The 19,867-nt window shown below is 62.6% G+C and overlaps 10 protein-coding genes across 10 annotated transcripts; 5 read left to right on the plus strand and 5 right to left on the minus strand.

Moving 5' to 3' along the window:
• Positions 1–921: 921 nt before the first annotated feature.
• F751_3220 (Dehydrogenase/reductase SDR family member 4) lies at positions 922–1,858 on the plus strand (the record flags this gene model as incomplete). The annotated part of the gene is made up of 2 exons (XM_011399088.1): positions 922–1,282; positions 1,452–1,858. 2 exons carry the CDS (start codon positions 922–924, stop codon positions 1,856–1,858), a joined length of 768 nt encoding a protein of 255 aa, XP_011397390.1.
• Positions 1,859–2,433: 575 nt separating this feature from the next.
• F751_3221 (NADP-specific glutamate dehydrogenase) lies at positions 2,434–4,453 on the minus strand (the record flags this gene model as incomplete). The annotated part of the gene is made up of 4 exons (XM_011399089.1): positions 2,434–3,374; positions 3,769–4,147; positions 4,277–4,351; positions 4,451–4,453. The coding sequence occupies 4 exons, from the start codon at positions 4,451–4,453 to the stop codon at positions 2,434–2,436; spliced, it is 1,398 nt and encodes a 465-aa protein (XP_011397391.1).
• A 398-nt stretch (positions 4,454–4,851) lies between these two features.
• F751_3222 (hypothetical protein) lies at positions 4,852–5,481 on the plus strand (the record flags this gene model as incomplete). The annotated part of the gene is made up of 2 exons (XM_011399090.1): positions 4,852–5,191; positions 5,315–5,481. 2 exons carry the CDS (start codon positions 4,852–4,854, stop codon positions 5,479–5,481), a joined length of 507 nt encoding a protein of 168 aa, XP_011397392.1.
• Positions 5,482–5,955: 474 nt separating this feature from the next.
• F751_3223 (hypothetical protein) lies at positions 5,956–6,826 on the minus strand (the record flags this gene model as incomplete). Its single annotated transcript, XM_011399091.1, has 3 exons — positions 5,956–6,298; positions 6,486–6,592; positions 6,692–6,826. 3 exons carry the CDS (start codon positions 6,824–6,826, stop codon positions 5,956–5,958), a joined length of 585 nt encoding a protein of 194 aa, XP_011397393.1.
• An 801-nt stretch (positions 6,827–7,627) lies between these two features.
• On the plus strand, positions 7,628–8,995 carry F751_3224 (Nuclear transcription factor Y subunit C-2; the record flags this gene model as incomplete). The annotated part of the gene is made up of 6 exons (XM_011399092.1): positions 7,628–7,648; positions 7,756–7,929; positions 8,061–8,141; positions 8,219–8,356; positions 8,501–8,665; positions 8,942–8,995. 6 exons carry the CDS (start codon positions 7,628–7,630, stop codon positions 8,993–8,995), a joined length of 633 nt encoding a protein of 210 aa, XP_011397394.1.
• Positions 8,996–9,293: 298 nt separating this feature from the next.
• On the minus strand, positions 9,294–12,171 carry F751_3225 (GDP-Man:Man(3)GlcNAc(2)-PP-Dol alpha-1,2-mannosyltransferase; the record flags this gene model as incomplete). The annotated part of the gene is made up of 6 exons (XM_011399093.1): positions 9,294–9,727; positions 10,025–10,247; positions 10,467–10,934; positions 11,225–11,317; positions 11,926–12,027; positions 12,112–12,171. 6 exons carry the CDS (start codon positions 12,169–12,171, stop codon positions 9,294–9,296), a joined length of 1,380 nt encoding a protein of 459 aa, XP_011397395.1.
• Positions 12,172–12,986: 815 nt separating this feature from the next.
• F751_3226 (DnaJ protein-like protein) lies at positions 12,987–16,096 on the plus strand (the record flags this gene model as incomplete). Its single annotated transcript, XM_011399094.1, has 10 exons — positions 12,987–13,022; positions 13,123–13,200; positions 13,351–13,524; positions 13,626–13,799; positions 14,087–14,375; positions 14,544–14,676; positions 14,883–15,007; positions 15,162–15,303; positions 15,484–15,641; positions 15,825–16,096. The coding sequence occupies 10 exons, from the start codon at positions 12,987–12,989 to the stop codon at positions 16,094–16,096; spliced, it is 1,581 nt and encodes a 526-aa protein (XP_011397396.1).
• A 153-nt stretch (positions 16,097–16,249) lies between these two features.
• Positions 16,250–16,399, minus strand: F751_3227 (hypothetical protein; the record flags this gene model as incomplete). Its single annotated transcript, XM_011399095.1, has 1 exon — positions 16,250–16,399. One exon carries the CDS (start codon positions 16,397–16,399, stop codon positions 16,250–16,252), a length of 150 nt encoding a protein of 49 aa, XP_011397397.1.
• F751_3228 (hypothetical protein) lies at positions 16,319–16,873 on the plus strand (the record flags this gene model as incomplete). The annotated part of the gene is made up of 1 exon (XM_011399096.1): positions 16,319–16,873. The coding sequence occupies one exon, from the start codon at positions 16,319–16,321 to the stop codon at positions 16,871–16,873; it is 555 nt and encodes a 184-aa protein (XP_011397398.1).
• F751_3229 (Glycosyltransferase-like protein LARGE2) lies at positions 16,457–19,360 on the minus strand (the record flags this gene model as incomplete). The annotated part of the gene is made up of 9 exons (XM_011399097.1): positions 16,457–16,487; positions 16,590–16,702; positions 16,833–17,038; positions 17,209–17,354; positions 17,569–17,650; positions 17,915–18,220; positions 18,542–18,696; positions 18,946–19,187; positions 19,286–19,360. 9 exons carry the CDS (start codon positions 19,358–19,360, stop codon positions 16,457–16,459), a joined length of 1,356 nt encoding a protein of 451 aa, XP_011397399.1.
• Between the last annotated feature and the right edge of the window lie 507 nt (positions 19,361–19,867).

A 19,867-nucleotide genomic window follows, 5' to 3' on the forward strand; every position in this document is an offset into this window, starting at 1 on the left:
CGCAGGCCTTCAGCAGCTCCGAGGGCAAGAAGAGACACTTGCTATAGATCAGCGCTCTTGCATGATGGATAATGTTATCACGGATCGCATCTCAATGCGCCTAGGGCTCCAGATCAGAAGTCGCGTATTGCGTCCACCAGATTGTGAGACCATGTCTTTCGCGCGCGCAATTTAGTTCCGAGACTCTACGGGGGGCTGCTCCCAAAGGACTCTTTCGTGCCATTTCCAGCAAAGAGCGTTCTACGAAATGTACCTGAAGCACTGTTCGTTCCAGCAGAATAAGTTGTCTGCAAGTCCCAGGCTGCGCTGTGGGAGTGCTCGAATTCCCCTGCAATACTGGATTCCGCCGGTTACCGACTTCAAGCCAAGATGATCCCAGAGCGAATTGAAGGATGCGCCTTGGATGAAACTGCGCATCCCAAGGGAATAGTTTTAGAGTGTCTGGACAAAGGGATTCATGCAACTTGTGACAGATTTGCTGGTGCAGCCTCGATCGGCACTCACAGCGGTGGGACAAGTGCAAGGTACAAGAGCTGAAATTGAGAAAAGTCGCCTCGATGATGAGTACCCGAGTGCCACCAGGAACGCACCAAGATCGCTTGAGACGCTTGGGTGATTGCCAGTAGGAGCCCTGCATGCTCCTTGGCGCACACTAGACATGTGCAGATGTGAGCACCAGCATCACCCAAGCTGCAGCTGAAGGAGGCACCATGATATACCGACGACTGAAGCTTCTTAATTCCGTTGCGAACTACGTCCTGATATTGATCGGAGTTTGTGTCGTAGATGACACGTCGGAAGTGATCTCCGGATCTCGTAAGGCAAGCTGACCTGGCACTCTCTGCTCTGGCATAAGGGGTGGCTCCTCTCCTTTCCAACGAGTAAATATCTTCGACCCATTTTGAATAACGTTCAGTCGCCATGGACCGGCCTTCGGCTCGCCGCTTCGAGGGCAAGGTCGCGCTGGTGACGGCCAGCACCGCTGGCATCGGGCTGGGCATCGCCCGGCGCCTGGGCCAGGAAGGGGCCAAGGTGGTGGTGTGCAGCCGCAAGAAGGCCAGTGTGGAGGACACCGTCGCTGCCCTGCGCGCCGAGGGCATTGAGGCCGCGGGCCGGCCCTGCCATGTGGGCGATGCCGCCCAGCTCAAGGCCATCGTGGACTTCACGGTCCAGACCTACGGCGGTCTGGACGTCCTGGTGTCCAACGCTGCCGTGAACCCGGCATCCGGCGCCCTCCTGGACTGCCCTGCCCCCGTCATCGACAAGATTTTCGACATCAACGGTGAGTGGGCGGGTGGTGGTTTTTTGGATTTGAGAGGATTGAGGAAGTTGGACTCGCTGCCGTGCTGGAGGGTCATGCCGCCATGCCGTGACACAGCACCTGGGCCACGGGTGGGAGTCCAGTGCTTCTTCCACCCCCTCTCACCCCCCCCTTCAATGAAACCCTGCAGTGAAGTCTGCGCTGCTGCTGACCCAGGAGGCCGTGAAGCACATGTCCCGAGGCAGCTCCATCGTCTTCATCTCCTCCTATTCGGCCTTCAACCCCCCCGCCCCCATCGCGCTGTATGCCATCAGCAAGACCGCGCTGCTGGGCCTGACCAAGGGCCTGGCCACGGAACTGGGCCCGCGCGGCATCCGCGTGAATTGCGTGGCCCCGGGCATCGTGCCCACCAAGTTTGCGTCGGCCTTGGTGGCCGACCCGGAGCTGGAGGCCGCGCAGCGCGACGCCAACCTCATGCGGCGGCTGGGCCGGGTGCAGGACATGGCAGCGGCGGTGGCCTACCTCACCTCCGAGGACGCCTCCTACGTCACCGCCGAGACGCTCAACGTGTCGGGCGGCATGCCCAGCAGGCTCTAGGGGTGGACAGACACGCTTGGATCGAGAATGTTTAGAGGGTGTGAGGGTCTCACCTTTACCCTCTTCACAGCGTGACATGCCATTTGTGTATTGCACATCGGCCAGTGCTGATGGTACAGCGCCAGCGATTGCAGCACTAAAGATTTTCCCCTGTCTGACTTTCGCTGCAACAATTAGCCTTGGGATTGGGGATGGGGCTGCCGCTGCGTAGTGAGTGTATGCAGGGACACACCTTGGCCGTGCCAGAGAGGGAAGATGTCCCTTCCCAACTCGATTCTGTGCATGTCGGGGCTGGCTCCTGCCCCCCGCAGGCACATCAATTCGGAAGTAATACAGCTGCTGCACATGCCACAGAGAGTCTATCACATCGGCAGAGTGGGGTATGGCGGGCGAGGCAACGCATAGAGTCATACCACACAGCGGCGCAAGATGGAGTGGAGCTCCGGACGGCACTGTTCCAATGATCGGGGGGCCGACAAGGAGCAGCAACTCTTCAGGCATTTGCGCCCACATTTCGGCCATGCAGCATCCACCTCTGCCCGCGCGCCTGGTCACCCATCGACACCGCCGCCACCTCACACCGCGCCCTGGGCGAGCACAGCCTTGGCCACCTTCTCGAAGGACGCAATGTTGGCGCCGTTGATGAGGTCTGTGTCGTACTCAGCCGCCGCACCCGTGATGTCGTCGTAGATGGCCTTCATGATGCCCTGCAGCTTGGTGGTCACGTCCTCGCGCGACCAGGGCACAAAGGAGCGGTTCTGTGCCATCTCCAGCCCCGACACCGCCACACCTCCCGCGTTGGAGGCCTTGCCCGTGACAAAGGCCACACCCTCGGCGGCGGTGAACACCTCCTCCGCCTCCAGCGTGCAGGGCATGTTGGCGCCCTCCAGCACGATCTGCACGCCGTGCTTCACCAGTGCCTTGGCCGCCTCCTCCCCCAGCTCGTTCTGCGTGGCACAGGGGAAGGCGCCGAAAACCTCCGTGTCCAGGAACCAGGGCTGCGCCGCGTCGCCGCGGTACTCCACGCCCTCCAGCTCCAGGTCCTCCAGCTTGCCGTCGTGCTGCGACTTGAGCTTCATCACCGCGGCCAGGTCCTCACGGCTCAGGCCCTCGGGCGCGTAGATCATGCCGCGTGAGTCCGACATGGACAGCACCACTGCGCCCTTCTCCAGCAGCAGCTCCACGCAGTACTGCGCGACGTTGCCAGAACCGGACACCAGGCAGCGCTTGCCCTCCAGCGAGTCGCCGCGGTCTGCCAGCAAGTACTCGGCCAGGAACACTACGCCGTAGCCGGTGGCCTCAGGCCGGATCTCGGACCCGCCCCAGCCCATGCCCTTGCCAGTGAGCACGCCGGCGCGGTCGCGTGTGATGCGCTTGTACTGCCCGTACATGTACCCGATCTCGCGCCCGCCCACGCCGATGTCGCCGGCGGGGACGTCAGTGTCGGAGCCGATGTGGCGGTACAGCTCGGTCATGAAGGACTGGCAGAAGCGCATGATCTCGCTGTCGGACCGACCTGGGCACGTAGGTGAGGGTTGCCATGGAGGTGGATGGGGTGGGGGTTGGGAAATTTAGAGGAGAGGCGGAGGGACAAGCCGAGGACATACATTCTGCTACCGCAAGGGTAGTGGCAAGGTGACCAGCACATGAAGAGGAATGCTTCTGCTCAATGCATGGAAAAAGGGACCTCCACACAAGCAGAATAAGGACACGGGAGGCCTGGCACACATAGGCATGGTGTACACCATGAGACGGCAGGGACAGCACGACTATTCGTGCTCTCTCACACACTGGGCCCTCATGCTCCTGTCAGGGAGGGGAGAGACAACCCCGGTTCCCCCCTCACACCACCTCCCCCCAACCCCAAGCCCCAGCCACAATCACCAACACAATCCAAGCACGCCGCTCACCCTTGGGGTCAAAGTCGGCGCCGCCCTTGCCGCCGCCCATGGGCAGCGTGGTGAGTGCATTCTTGAAGATCTGCTCAAAGCCCAGGAACTTGATGATGGACAGGGTGACAGAGGGGTGGAAGCGCAGACCGCCCTTGTAGGGGCCGATGGCGGAGGAGAACTGGACGCGCATGCCGCGGTTCATCTGCCACACGCCCGCGTCGTCCACCCAGGGCACACGGAAGATGACCTGGCGCTCCGGCTCCGTCAGCATGCGGAAAGCCGGGAGGTACTCGGGGTGCTTTTCGAAGACAGGGGCGATGCTGAGGGCCATGCCGCGCACGGCCTGCAGGAACTCGGCCTGCTCCGGGTTGCGGGAGTAGACCTCCTCCAGGATGGCCTGGCCACATGACAGGAGTAGGGTTTGAGTGGCCAGCTCCAGCCGACGGACACCGCACTCTCCGGGGTTGGGAGGGAGGGTGGATCAGGCAGTGGAGACAATAGCTCAGGCATGCTCAGCAGCACGCACCTTCAGGCCGTCATGTTGGATGCCCTTTTGCAGTTTCTGCAGGTTGCTGTCGACGTCGCCCTGGTAGTCCTTACCCTACGGGAGAGAAGGGGCGAGAAGTCGCAGCATGCGGTCATGTGTCGAGATGTAAGTTGTCGAGTGGGCCATTCATGCTCATAGCGGCCTGCTGCGCACCATTCTGGCTGTGAGAGGCAACCCTAGTGTGAGGGAGGGAGGAGGGTTTCACTTGTGTCCACGATTTCCTGAGAGCAACGGCGAGGCGACTTGTAAACACTTTGCAGATCGAAGTAATGTGTTAATTTGGGATTAGGGTTGGTTTTTACTACACCTACAAGCCCTGCAACGTGGGTATGTATACTCGGGCACACGCCGAGTGAACTGGCAGGGATCGGCGCGCTTTCTTTTTCTACCGGACAAGGCAGATCGCACGTGCGCGAGAGCTGCGCGCACGTTTTTGTGATTGGCTGGCAACGCCGCGAATCTCTGCTCCTCTAAGGGGGCCAGGCAACATTCGTAGCTATTGTGGTGAAACTACCCGAACCAAGGATTTCCAGCACGAATCACATCGATTCGACATGCGTGCAGGAAGGCTGAGTGTGCACGTTCAGGGCGTGGCCCTGAACGCAAACCCAGATGAGCCCCTGCGATTCGAGGCAGAACTCCCTGGTGTGGGCAAGGTATCCTCTGGTCCCTCCTCGGATCTGCGCTGGGAGCAAGGCCTGACCTTGGAGCTGAACCCTGCGAGCTCCAGCACCCTCCAGGTGTCCCTGAGCACCCTGAGCGGCCTGGTGGTCGCCCGTGGATCCACCTCGCTCGACTGGACCGATGCCGACAAACAGGAGCTGCGCCTGCCTCTGGAAGGGGCTGGAGGAGAGGTGGACCTCATCCTGCGCTACTTCCACTGCCGCACTCCGGGTGAGTGGTGTCGGGTTCCCGACGCCGCGTGAGAATTCTCCGGAAGGGGAGCTGCCTGGAAGCCCCGTGTACAGCTTAATACGAACGATTTCGAGCCCACCCTGATCGTCTGCCAATACCCAGGGAAAGGCCGTGACGGTCTGGGACGGGAGCTTCTGGACGGGGATCTTTTCCGGGAGCCATCCTTAAGCGGCCACCTGAGCCCCGTCAGCTCTCCCAGGGCGGGCCTGGAGGCCAACCGCGTGCCGCTGCGTCCCCGCCGCGGCTTACCAGAGGCCACCTGCGCCTGAGGAGAGAGGCTTTAGTCCCAAGCAATGTGTCACATGTCCCACCGAGACTGAACAGGAGGGTAGGAGGGCGGAGAGCTGGAGCGGAGAAGTGAGCGAGAAGGTGTTGGGGCGTCGCGGCGTACCAACAGTGTACATCCACCAGCCTTGTATGGAAGGTTTTCAGCCTGCATGGCACACCAGTCTGTGTTGTATTTTTCGGCCTACCATTGGGGGCCATATTTTCATAAGCCAGGACGTGCTAGCTGTGTAGAGGCTGCTGTCTAGGGGCCGCTCCTCGGCGGCGCGTAAGTTATTCCCCTACCATGATGGCCTGAGACGCGCTGTCAACATTTTTGAAACTTCAACAGGAACGTGATGTGGCAGTCAAGGGGGACACAGTCTCGTGGGGTCTGTCTGGCAGGGGGAAGGTCAGTGGGTGTGACACCTCATCGAGGGCGTCCACCCCTGCCCCAGCGAAGGCACGGGAACTCACGGTCACAGCACGCCGTACGCCGGCTGCGAGGGGTCGGCCAGCTGCCCCGCGGCCAGCGCCCCAGACTGAGGCCCCACGGGGGTGGTCGTGGCGGAGGGCAGGAACTCGGCCGCGCCCCCCTTGGCCAGCTCCGCCTTGCCCTGCGCGCTGGGCAGCCCGCTCAGCAGGCCGCCCGCCGGCACGGGGGGCGGCTCGTGCACCTCGTCGATGCCGCCCTCCACCACCTCCACGCCCAGGTGGACAAACCCAGCCGCGGCGCCCTCCGCACCCGTCAGGGGGACCTTGGTCTCGTGCAGACCCGGGCCGTAGACCAGCGGGATGCTCAGCGTGCCCTTCCCCACCGTCCTGCACGCGGGGGGTGGGGTGGAGGATACGAGGGTCATGCTCATGCACCTCGAAGGTCTCATCCCGGTGGGGCAAGGAAGTGGGGCACCCAGAGTCTGCATCCCAGGAGAATGGATGTGCAAGCACCCCCCCTTCAACATCCCACATCCCCTCTGGCCGGGTTCCCTGCATCACCCCACCCACGCACTTATCGAATCGGAGGTAGTTGTTCTGCTTTACTTTCACTTTGAGGGTGGGCGACTCCTCGTCGGGCGATGCGTCGGCGAGGGGGAACTTCAGGGTCTGGTTCCAGACCTGTGTGGAAGGCGGAGGGACAGGGGGAGGGCGCTGTGCTCGCTGCACGTTGCACTGAACATCACAATGTAGTAAGCCATGCATTACAACCTATCTCACCGGGTACAAGCCCTTGGCAGGCTTGGTGCGCTCCTTCTCGTCGTCCAGCCTGAGTATGACATACGTCCCGCCGGACTCCGTCTCCAGGTTGGCGCCCGCCCGGACATGGACGCGCAAATGTCTCGAGATGGTCATCGTGAGCAGCCTGTCGAAGTGAATTGTGCCTCAAGGGTGTCGTGCGGGGTTCTCGATGGACAGGGGGAATGCCGTGGAGGAACATCGGGAAGTCCCATGAAGCGTTCTGATGGAATTTGCCTGGAATCTGTGCAGCTCCTCATCAAATGTGGGCGATGTATTGCTCAGCAGCCTAAGATCGTATTATTAACATATAAGACGACACAAAATTGCTGCTCTCCAGGCGGCCGAACTTGGGAAAACCCAAGGCACAAGTAACTCCATGAAGACTCTAGCACATCATGTTCTACGACACACTGTGGCAGCAGCTTGGTATCGGCCCAATGGATGGCCTGTAATAATGCCAGTCGTGGCTTCCATGATCAAGTCCAGGGCCCGCTGATTTTTATGACCCACATGAAGCTGTACCTGGCAAAATGCTCCAAGGCCACAATCTTTAAATTGGCTTCAAGGATGCCCATATCATCCAATGAAATGGCTACATATTCCAGTCAATAGCCCAATTCAGGGGCTTCACATGATTTGGAGACAAGTACTGTTCACAGCCACCTGTCACAAGGGCGTCCAGATGAGTACTGTGGTCCCATCCGACCATTGCAAAGGGGGAAACGCGAAGCACGACTCTTCGACAAGATCAGGTGTCCAGCTCGTGCATTCTGCGCATCGCCGAGCCCATCTGTACACGTTAGCTACACTGGTCTATTTACACTTTTTCTCTGCCTTGCTGTGTCTCCCACAGAGGCTGGCGGTGTCGGGAGGGTACGGGAGACAACCCACGAGGGCCACCACCACGGGCGAAACATGGCAGCCCCAGACCAGCAGGTGCAGGAATAAATGCTTGCCTCAGATGTGTAGGGGTGGGTGAAAACATCGTGCGGGATGCTTTGAAGCCCCTTACATTCACCTCCGTCCCGAGAGCCCTACCGCAGGCCCCCAACAGCTTTGGCTCCTTCCCAAACCAGCCCGGGCCCCGGACCTTCACGTACTACCCCAACGAGTCCCTGAGGAGGTTGTGGCAGGAGGCAAAGGACGAAATTGCCATGACGGAGCCTGACCCAGCCCACTTCAAGAACCAGACCCTGCCCCTGGCACGCATCAAGAAGGTGGGTGGGGCGGGCGTCGGCGCAGGGCCCAGGTGCACCCCCTGTGAGTCATGGCCACTGCACGTGGATTGGCGTGCCAGTCACGGTGCCCAGCTGAAGTACACCGTTCCCTCCCCTGCTCTTTCCTTCAGATCATGAAGTCGGATGAGGATGTGCGGATGATCAGCGCCGAGGCCCCCGTCCTCTTCGCCAAGGCGAGTGGGTGTACGGCTGTGTGGGGGTGATTGCGCCCCCCCCCTCCACCCACCCCTCCCTTCAACTCTTGCCCCCCTCTCTTGATCCCTCTCAGGCCTGCGAGTTCTTCGTGCTGGAGCTGACCCAGCGTGCGTGGCAGGCGGCGGAGGAGAACAAGCGCCGCACGCTGCAGCGGAACGACGTGGCCATGGCCATCCAGCACATCGACGTCTTCGACTTCCTGCTGGACATTGTGCCGTATGAGGAGCCCGCGCCCGACGGCGCCGGGGTCGCGGCGGCCCAGCCCCCGCCCTCCCCCGCCCAGCCCGGCGCCGGCGCCCCGCCCACCGCCGTGCACCCGGTGCCCGGGCAGGGCGCGGCATATCATGCACAGCAGGCGGGGCCAGGGGGTTACGGCACCAGCCCGCGCTTCCTGCAGACGCAGGGCATGCAGTATCCGCAGTACCACCCGAGCATGGGCCCCCCGCCGCAGGCGGGCATGTACGGGTCGGGCGGGGGCCAGCAGCAGTTTGTCGCGCCCTACCACCAGCCCATGGCGCCCGTGGGGGGTTACGCGCCGCTGCAGGGGGCGTACCCGCCGTCAGGCATGGGCGCGCCGCCGGGCCCCGGCGGGCACTGACGGCGCGTTGTGACGCTGAGGTAGAGCAGGCCTCCAGAGCCGACCCCTGGGCGGCCAGTCATCCTCTCCCCAGTGCATTCTGTGTACTCCACCCCTCCAAGGCGACCTGCAGGAGTCGTTTCCAAAGCGTCCCTCACCCGCCGCCGTGCAGCGCCGTGCCACCCACTTTTCCACGTCTTTTCCACGTAATGTGCCAAGGTCCCACCTCCGTCCCTGACCCTGTCCCACCCCCTGCTCCATGCTTCCCCCTGAGACGATCCAGCCTGTCACATACACTGTTGCGATGCCCAGGAGGGGTGAATTCAGGGGCAGGCGGCTAGCCACTGCGAGGAGCAGGGGTGACTCATTAAGTGTACGGGTGTTGAGTCCAGGGCACGACCTGGAGCCCATCACCAGGGACTCGGCTGCCTGGGGTGGCCGGCATTTGCTCCTGGCGGGCAACATTCACAGGCTGTGCTTTTGAGGAACAAGAGTCAGCTCAGGCGGCGGTCAGTCAGACTGGCCAGCCTCAACACTCCTCCGCCCCCCCCCTTGTCCTCCTCGCCGCGGCTCAGGTCCGCAGCGGCAGGCACCCGGCCATGGCATCCATGAAGGCCTCGGCGAAGCGCGCGTCGGAGAAGCGGTCGGCGCGGCGCCGGGCCGCCGCCGCGACCTCCAGCCTCTCCAGCTGTTGCATGCCCAGCACCCGGGTCAGCGCGGCGGCGTACTCCTCCTCGGTGACGCAGCGGAAGCCCGTGGGGGTGGCCCCGCCCGACCCCGGGCCGCCGCCCTCTGGCTGCACGATGTCTTCCCGCGGCCCGCCCGAGTCGTGGACTACGGGCACCACGCCCGCGGCCATGAACTCCACGATGCCGATGCCAAAGTGCTCGTCGCGCATCGTGTGCAGGCCCACCACCGCCTCGCCCAGCAGCGCCTGCAGCTCCGGGAAGGGGAGGTTGACCAGGAAGTCGACGCTACCCTCGAGGCCCAGCTCCCTCGCCAGGGCTGCGGGTGGTGGCCGGGGGGGTGGAGGGTGGGGGTGGAGGTGCGGGGGCCCATGTGCGTGTGACGTGGCATGTCTGTGGTCAGGATGACGCACACTGCATCAATCGAACGGCTGACTCTGATACAGGCGAGCATCTTTGAGCCCTCTGTCGCCCCCTGCCAGGTACAGGCTTCCTCCTGCAGCAAGCATCCCGCGCGTACTCGATTTCAGCGCCCTCCACCCACCTTCAGAACCCCTGCCATCAATCAACCACTCCTTCCCCCTGCCCGTCTCGTCCATCCAAACCCAGCACCAACCTTTGAGCTCCTCGATCCGGGCGGCGTCCTCCGCATTCCGGCAGCCGCCGACCAACTCCAGCCGTGCCGCCAGCACGGCATCACCGGCGTCGGACTCCAGGCGCTCGGCGTCACGCCGCGCACGGGCAAAGGCGCGCAGCTGCAGAGCGTGCTGCTTCTCTGGTCGGAACTGGGACACGGAGACGATGTAGAGCCGCTTGAGTCGCCGGCTCAGTGGCAGCTCCTGATGGGAGGATGGGGTGTGGTGTGAGGAGGGGAGGTGAATGGGTGGGATGCACTGGGGGAGGGGGAGGAAACTGGCAACCAAAAGCGAGATGGGGCCCAGCAAGGACCGGATGGTATGGCTGGACCTTGGAATCACACAGATATCGACTGCCCTGCACCGCACCCCGCCCGTACATCGCCCGCCGCCTCGGCACGCCTCCCGTCCTCTTCAAGTAACCTGGAGCGCCTCGGTGTTGCAGGGCGGGTAGACGAGGAAGGGGTCCCGGTGGCCTAGCCAAAGCAGGCTGATGTGGCGCTTGGTCCAGCTGGAGTTGACCATGACGGTGTGGGCGCAGAGGCCGCAGAGGCTGTAGGCCGCCGCCAGCGCGCCGTAGTAGGCCACCTTGGCCAGCGTTGCGGGCGTGCTGGCGCCGACGTCGTTGTTGAAGGCGGCCTCCCGCCCCGCCACCCGCGCCAGCATGTCGCTGGAGATGGTGGGGTAGTGGACGTAGGCCGCGACGCGGCAGCCGAGCAGTGAAGCCAGCGGGTAGGGGAAGGCCCAGCCGGTGGTGTCCAGCCAGACGGCGGGGACGCGGCGGCGCAGGCCCGCAAAGGCCACCCGCACCGAGGCCAGGGCCTGCCGCAGCATGGTGAATCGGGGGTAGCGGGCAGGCAGCAGCTCCTCACGCGATTCCAGCCTGATGACCTGCAGTCCGCACGGGGTTGAGTGAGAGGGAAAGGCGGAGAAGGTGGACCTTGGCCGCGGGGTGGTCGAGGTGATTGAAAGAGCTGATGACTGTGGATGCATGCTGTGAAGGGGGACGCTCTCGCGTGCGTTGCATACGGTGAGAAGGAAGCATACGCCATACACACATGGGATGCAGCCGAGTATGATGGGGGCACACTTTCTTTGCGGCAGGCATGGAATGTGTCTTCTTCCCACCGTACTGGCTGCATTACTATGAAAGTCGACCTCTTCACATCCCTGACACTCACTGTGAAGGTTGGCTCCACACGGATTTGGAACTGGGATTCAACGCGCGAGACGAGCTCCGAGGGCAAGAGGCTGCCTCCCACATACAGTGCAATCTGCCAAGGGGGTTGTGCATTGGGAGTGGGAGTCGACGCCAGAAGGGAAAGCAAGATCCAAATAGCTGCAACAATCTCTGGAAAGGGTACAAGGCAGAACGGCACAAAGAGGCGGGGAGGGGGGGTAAGTTCCTCAGTGAGCATGTGCCCTGCCAGTTGAATTTGGCTGTTGAGCTCGCGGCCCATATGACCAAGCAGATAATGCGCCAGGCCTTGCCATATCCAAACATCAGGAATCAGATTGAAAAACGTACTTGTAGATCAGGGCGAGTGACCTGCAGCGAGCGGATTCCGGCCCTGCAAGGGATGTGATCGTTGGGAGGCTCAGAAAAGTCCCCTCAGACTTGATGATCATCACTCACTGCCAAACCACAACATGAGGATGGCGCAATCTGAGAAGCACATAACCCAGCCCACCATAGCACACGCTCTCCTCCCCCTCCAGCGTCTGCAAAGGGATGGAAGAAGCCCACAAGATCCTGACGAGATGGGGGAGGGTTAGCGATTGAACATAGAGTCTGGTCAGCCTTTGGGACGAGCTGAAATCAATACGCATCCATTCGATGGACTGAATCATACAACCGATTAGTGGCAGGCATTCCCCCCACCTTTGTCGGACGAGGGAACTTGTAGAGGGTCCAGATCTTGAACAGCACAACCAGCACTCCCAGGACCAGTAGGAGCAGGGACGCTGCCAGCAGGATGAACTCCTGCGGTGTAGTAGATTCAAAACAGTTGATAACCTCAAACTCAATGGAAACACATAGAGTAGGTGATCCCCTGACACGGCTCACCAGCCCAACGGTGAGGGTTACGATGACCAACCCCACGCCCAGCAGCGAAAGCAGGGGCATGGCGCCTTACAATCCTCACGACTTCTTCATGCTCTACATTACGCATACATACGAGAGGGGCGGTGTTACCGAAGTGTTGTCTGGTGAGAGATTGCCGCCCACGAGTTTGTCGGCAGGGGCCTCGATCTTCCGACAGCGTCGCAGCATGCACATCACAGTCTGGGCAATCCTCAGCAGGCCCCAACCCGCGCGTGGAGTAGGAACTTATTGTTGATCCTCTGATCAGCAGATCCGCTGCTTTGCAGCTCTGCGTTATAAGTGGGTGGATGTCAAAGTGGCACAGGCGTTTCCACAGCAACCCTGAAAGCGTTGTCCATAGCACTTTGGTTTGCTTTGGCATACAGTCTGCTCGATCTGCATCAATCTTGAATGTCGCTCGTGCTCAGAGGCACGAAAAGAATTGCATTTACCCTTTTGTCCTGCTGATGGTGGAGTCCCCACTGGGGATCAGGGTGGTAGATGCAGGAAGAGTGAATTGCGTGGTAACAAATGGCGTGCCACAGCATCACTATACTATTTCGTGCTTTTAAAACCTTTCAATCAATAATCCATCAGAGGCTCCTCCATGGCAAAACATGCTGGGAGGGGTTTTGTCAGCAAGTGAAGAAAGGGTGTTGTCGGAAGTCGCAGGGAGAGTGAATCGCAAACAGTAGAGCTCGTATATACTTGAGCAAGCCGATCAGACTGTCGCAAATATACTAGCAATGTATACTGATTTCTTCCGAGCATTGAATCAGACGCCTGGCCCTCTTTGCTGGTTTGTACTCACCACCATGTTTGACTTGCAGTGAGAGTCAAGACGCGAGGGGAAGGCGATGCCAGGTCCCACTCCCAGCGATCCTTGGGGCCAGGTGAGTGAGTGAGAATTGCGAGGACTGCTCCTGACCTCTTGTAGCCTGCGGATGGAGATTCGTATTGTCCCAGACCCCCCCGGACCCCTCCCTGGCGCAGCTTGACGATGTGGATGGCACGGCTTGCTACACGACGCTGGGACTGGACAAGCGGTGCAGCCAGGAAGACGTCAAAAAGGTACAAAAGCAGCTCGACGCATCAAGCATGCGGCTGGAGCGGTCAAGGTGTTTTTTGTTTACCACCACTGGAGGGGTCCCCACCACCTCGTCCAGCCTCCAGGCCAGACCCCACCCCAATCCTCAACCCGACCCGCACTTGTCTCCCCAGGCCTACCGGCGACTGGCGCGCACGCTGCACCCAGACAAGGGTGGGCGGCCCGAGGCCTTCTCGGCCCTGCAGCACGCCTTTGAGGTCCTGATCGACCCCAAGCGGCGGGCGGTGTACGACACCTGGGCGGCCCAGCTGCAGTACCGCAGCGTGCGCATCGTGGCACAGCAAGCGGTGCGCTGGGTGCTGTGAGGTAGTCGGCGTGAGCTGCCCGGCTCAGGGTCCAGAGAGACCTTTTGCATGCCACCTCACACCCCACCCTTTCCACCACTCAGGGGCGCGGCGGCGAGGACATTCTACTGGATGAGTTTGATGCGCTGGGGCTGCACTGCGAGCCGGCCACCCAGCTGGTTGTCACCTGCGAGGTGTGCGGCCGGCCCGCCACCAAGCAGTGCTGGACGTGTGGCATGCCCATCTGCGAGTTCTGCACCCTCAAGCAGCACTGGAAGGTGGGGTGGGAGCAGGAATGGGTCCAGGTGGGTGCACTGGTGGACCCAGCGAGGCCCGAGGGCGACACATGACGTCAAGTGGAGCCCACAGGACTGATTTAGCTGGACGACATGCCAGGGTGGGGGATGCACTTTAAACCATGGGTGGAGCACAGCCTTACTTTCAACCCATCCTCGAGTGTGTTGTCGAGGACGGCTGGTCACCCCTGTTATATTCAGCGCGAGGTCATACCCAACACCCTGTGATGCCCATCAACCTCCAGTTTCAAAATCCATCCCCCGTCCAGGACAACTTCCCGCTGCACTGGCCACTCATCAACTCGGACCACATGCGGGAGCGCCTGGCTCGGAGGGAGCTGGAGAAGAAGCGGCTGGAGGATGCGAGCCAAGCAGCGCTGGAGGGCCCCAACCACCGCTCGGAGCGGGAGCTGAGGGACGTGCGGGCCTTCAAGGCCGCCGCGCAGGCGGCGCTGGCGGGGCCCGACCCCCGTGGGACTCCTGTGCAGGGCCTCACCCGCTTCTACATGTGGGCCCAGACCGAGCGGGCCGTTCTCATCGCGGCGCGCGTGCCCACAGGTGGGGATGGGCCCGGGGGGAGGCTGCAGCGAAGGGGGAGAGGGTCGGGAGCCCGCGCATGCCTTCGTCCTTGAGCGGATGTCCCGGGACCTGGCACGCTGCGGCAGGGCTCTGGCTGGGGCAGACCTGCATCCCCTCTCACATGGTCTTTCCGTTCTTCATCAACAGGGTATGCGGATCGGGAGCTGGTGGTGGAGGCGAGTGCCGCCGGCCTACTGATCCAGAGTGAGGAGTCGCCAGCCCTCATTGACCGCGACTGGGCCTTCCCCGTGCTGGCAGGTGCCCCCGTGGAGGTCTCCAGGTATCGCCCAGATCTGCGGGGGGGGAATCCGATTCAGAGCATGACACATGTGAGCGGGCCCTTCCTGAAACTTGGGTGCGCTCAGAAACGGCGATGGCTTTCCATTCGGCCTAGCCCATGCACTCCCTTGGGAGGCAGCGCTGTTTGATGCAGAGTATGCTTGGCACCAACGCACGCTTTCTCAAACCCCCGCGCGCAAACTGCAGGACCGTGGACAACCGGTTCTGCACAGTCAGCGTCACGAAGGCTGAATACGGCCAATTCTGGACGCGGCTGTTCAGGGGGGACTCTGACGGCCTGCGGTGCCTGGAGCCCCCCTACCGCCTCACAGGTGCGCCCCGCTCTCGACACGGGGGCATGGGGCGTCGATGGTGGAGGGCAGCGCCGCCATTCTGGGGTCTTGAGGTGCGATTGCCCGCCACTCCCGTCGGTAGCTTTCCCCACGAAGAGGGGTCCACACCCTCCCCGCCCCAAACTGACGCCAGATGGCCCGGATGATGTGGTGATGGAAGTGACCCTGCCCTTCTGGATCGAGCCTGCCGACGTCGGGGTCGTGTTCTCGGAGACCGGCGTCGATGTGATGGTCCGCAACACGCTGCACGTCTCGCGCACGTTCTGGAGGAACGAGTGAGCCTGCGATGGGGGGGGAAGGGTGTAGCGGCGTGGTGCGGATCAGGTGCATGGTTGCCATGGGTGGAGCCACCTCTGTGTGGCATGGGGCCTGGAGCGTTCAGCCCCATGGGGCTTCCCGCTGAGTGTGCAGCCAAGGCCCTTGGACCTCCTCCACCCACCTGCTGTCCACGACAGGGAGGAGGCAGGCCGGCGCAGGGCCTACGCTGCTGTGGACGTGGATGAGTGCCTGTGGTCCCTGGACGAGGAGGAGCTGGGCGGGGAGGCGGTGCGCATCCTCATGGTCACCTTGGCCCGGCCCGAGCTGACGGAGGAGGAGATCACGTGGAAGAAAGGTCCGGGCATGGATCAGCAGGTTGTGCGGGTGGCACTCACGAGGCTGCCAAGAGAGGTGCACGACCTTGCGGCCATGGGCCTCCCATGGCGGATGCAAGCTCGTCTGACGCTCTGCCTTCCATCGAGGTACCTCCGTTTCTTACCCCCAGACCATGGCCCTCCCACCCCCTCCTCACCCAAAGGCCAACGGCAGGACAACCGGTCCAAGGAGCACCCTGGGATGCTGGGCCGGCGGGGCTACCGCTTCTTCATCGAGGATGAGGACGAGTTTGAGCTGGAGGACATGCTCCAGGCAGCCTGCTTTGCGGAGGCGGGCCGCACCTTCGTCCCCGCCAAGCCCTGGGAGGCGGGGGCCCAGCCGCGGTGGGTCGACGCGGCGCAGGCACTGCCGAAGACCGTGCAGGCCCTGCTGGCGCAGCTACCCCGGCCCGGACCCGAGCCGGCCGGCGGCTGAGGACGACGCAGGGGCAGAGGTCGGTGGTTTTGGGCCCTGTCCATCCTCATCCCCCGCCCAACATCGCGACCATCCTCGTTACAAGCATCTCCATTCATTGCACACCCTGCAACACAAGCACCATGCCCAAGGGGGCTTCATCGTAACCCAGGTCTATGTGTCCGTGGGTGAGGCGTCAAACTCCCTGCCAGGCAGGGTCGGCATGCCCCTTGTCCCCACGGCATGTGCCCAAGGAGGCGCAGGGCACAAGATGGGAGGGCCCGCGGGCAACCATCGCAAGATTGGCGCCGCAGGCACGAGCATGTGACGGTGTGGACAGGCCGTGACAGCTGGCAAGGCGCCTTCCCTCCCTCGCGTCCCTCACCACCACGCCACGACCGGGTTCTGCAGCCTGCCACGCATGAAGGCGAGGCGGGAGGGCGTCTCTCGTTTCCCAGCGCTCGGGGGCGCCGCCCCCGGCCCCTCCGCCGGGCCCCTTCGTTCGGCCCCAAACCATCGCTCCAGCGGGCGGCAGGCTGCCAGGGCGGTGACGCCGTGCTCCGGGTACACCCCCGCCTTCACGTCCTGGATCAGCTCCATGCCGATCACGCTCAGCTTCTCCATCGCCTGGCGGCGTCAGGGTGGGGTGTGATGGAGCGTGTGGGTCGAGCTTCACAACCTGCGACTGTGTGGGACCATGGGCTCATGAGCAGCCTGCCCCGCCACGCATCCCCCCTTTCCCTACCCAGGCACCCACCGCAGTGGCCCTGTGGCTCTTGGTGTAAGCAGGCCCAGTGAACGTGTGGTTGTAGCCGGCAGAGGGGATGTGGGGCCGGTGCACCACGTAAATGGATGGGTCTGCCACCAGCTGGAAGCCGGTGGCCACCATCGCGTGCATGTGCGAGATCGTGGGGGGGGCCGAAGGACAGCGTGGAGGCGGGGGCGGGGGTCCGGGCAGGGTCCCTGCCCCAGGGCGCCCAAGGCCACGGGGCACATTGACGAGGCGGCACGGCCGCAGCCCGATCCGCACCTCCATGTGCCCACCTCTGCTCGGCGCATCGTCCACCAGGCTGGGCATCCTGCCCCTCTAACCCCTTGGCCACATGCCCCTCGACCCCCCTCACGCCACCCACCCACCTTGTCCCAGCCATAGCCGCGGAAGCGCTCGTCAAACCAGGGCACGTGCAGTCTGCTCACCAGGATGAAGGGCTCGTAGCCGCGCTGGTAGGTGATGGGGTAGGGCGTGCTCGACCTGAACCAGCGGTTGTAGTCCGTGGCGCTGCAGGGGCGGGGCCGGGATCACTGGTGCGAGCGAGGTGGAGAGCGGTGCCACAGTGCGGCGAGTGGGCAAGCAGGGGCTTGTGGGTGGCCGTCATTGCCGTGCATGCATGGGGCATGGGCCAGCCAGCCAGGCTGATGACTCATCCAGGTGTGGCAGTTGCTCAGTCCCCCCCACCCCCCCTCACTCCATTGCATGAACAGTGCAGGCATACTTGTGTCCTTTGAGGAAGAAGGGTGCAAAGCGCGTGATGCGGCCGGCCGCCATCTCTGCCTTCATGTAGGCCTTGCTCCCGGCTGTGGCACGCAGGGGCGGGCATGTTTGAGAGGGTGACAGATGGATATGGTGAGCAGGGCTGAGCCTGGTCGGCAGTCTGGGACCAGGATTTCGTGCACGCAGTCGCCTCCTGCAGAGCCGCGGTACTTTGGCCAAGGGGCAGTCTTGAGGCAATGGACAAGACACCTCGCCGCTGTCGCCTGGGGCAATGACATGTTGCCCGCCCTCACCACCCAGCCCGCCCCTTCCCTGCTCCTCCGGCCGCCTCCCCTCCTCCTTCCCACCTGCCGCGGAGTCGTGCGCCACGGCCGTGCCCTCTGCCAGGCTCAGGTTCAGCGTTGTCTGGAAGGCGGGCAGCACGATGGCCTGCCGCCGGGCATAGGTGGCGTCCAGCGCCCAGACCCAGGCGTCGCGCGCCAGCAAGCGCTCTCGCGCCCCCGTGCTGACCAGGAAGTCGACGTCCAGGAGTAGGACCAGGCGCGTGCGTGCGCGCGCGATGGCCTGATTGCGCAGCGAATTGTAGGGGTAGGCCCAGCTCTCATTGGCTGGCACAGCGTCGCCCACCAGCACCAGGTCCAGGGCGCATCCTCCTGCGGCGTGGCGGGCGGGGAGGATGTGTGGCTGGGACGGCGGAGGATGGATGACCAGGGATGGGAGCTGTCGAGGTTGTGCTGTGGGTCTGGCATCGGCTGCCGCAAAGGCCTGGGCTCCCGGGCTTTACTGGCCTGGGTTTTCCAAATTCTCACCAGCAGCTGAGGCAGGGGCATGACAAAGCAAAGTCCCTTGGGTTGGGATTCTCCTCAAATGGAGTCCTTACATTCCCAATGTCCTTTGAATCCCCACAAGCTCTACGAGTCCCTGCCTCAGGCGCCACCCAACCCCGGCCCAGAAATCCACCCTTGCACCCTCACCCGCTTCCTCCATCCTGGCGTGGAGGTCTGCAGCCTGTGCCCTTGCTTGTTCGATGTGCAGCGCATTGTTCGTGTCAAACAGCTCCAGGGACAGGTACAGGATGGCGACCACTGGGCCGCCCCAGCTTGTGCACTGGCCCTCCAGCATGTAGCTCCTGTGAGTTTGTGTGCAAGCGAGAGGGTGCATGGTACAGACTAGAAGGATAGAGGGGGTTCGGGGGGCGATTGGAGGTTGCAATGACAGCATGCAGGCGGCCGCCATGGCGCAGTGTCTCGAGTTGCAGAGGGTGGTCCACTGGAAGCACGCACCCAGACCCGGAAAGAAGTGGCTCAGAGGGGCTCCAAGCAACAGGGTAGAGGCCTGTGATCCCTGTGCCTGCCTTTGGGCCCAGCCCCCTCAGTACCTTTCGATGCCAGTGTTGGTGCACAGTGTGATATCATCCAGGCTATGGTTCATGGAACTCCTCCACACGCCCTCCACGGTGAGGGACGGAAGGCGCGTCTCGGTCTTGTTCTTGCCGCCCGTGAACACCAGGTTGGGAACTGGGGAGTCGGCGCACTCCCCCACCTCGCCAAGAAACCCCAGGAACGCGTCGTCGTCGAGAGAGGAGGCCAGAGTGGGGCCCAGGTGAGCGCTGTTGGAGACCTGCGGGTATGAAATTGATTGGGACCCATCCATAATTAGAAGCTCTTGTGAATGCAGGAGGTGCAGGAGTAGGCCGGGCCCGCCCGCTCTGAACGCACCCCGTCGACGACGCGGCAGACTGCGCTGAGGAGCAGGATGCAGGCGCCCAGGCTGGGCGCAGTGCGCCTCCGCATCGCGGCCGGTGCAGACCTTGCAAATTGTATCCTGATCATGTTATAGCGCTAGCACCATGGTCGCACTGCCTCTTGTCCCTGAACGGGCCAATGGGTACCCAAGGGGGGGGACCAGGCCGGGACGGCCTCGCTGCGGCCACAGCCAACCGCGTGAAAGCACAGGATGCAATGCTGAACAGCTGACACGCAACAACAATTGCTGTGCGCACAATTTACAGCTGCACTCCGCCGTGAGGCCATACGAATCTGGTTTAGCGGAGGCTGGCGCTTAAACGATCGGCTGCTGTCCTTTCCAGCCCACCCACCATGCTGCCCTTCAAACGTCGGTTCCGGACGAAGGGCACAGCTCGGACCTCGAGGGTATCCCATGGCATGCACTCCCTCCTGGGCTCCAGTCAAGACATCTGGGGTGACTTGTTGTCGATGTTAACAGAACAAGCTGTCGTCAAAGCTCCTGTGGCTGACGCATGAACCCCATGGGTGCCATCGATATGTCGCACGCCGGAG

This window comes from Auxenochlorella protothecoides, assembly GCF_000733215.1.
Source record: "Auxenochlorella protothecoides strain 0710 unplaced genomic scaffold scaffold33, whole genome shotgun sequence".
NCBI classification, from domain to species: Eukaryota; Viridiplantae; Chlorophyta; class Trebouxiophyceae; order Chlorellales; family Chlorellaceae; genus Auxenochlorella; species Auxenochlorella protothecoides.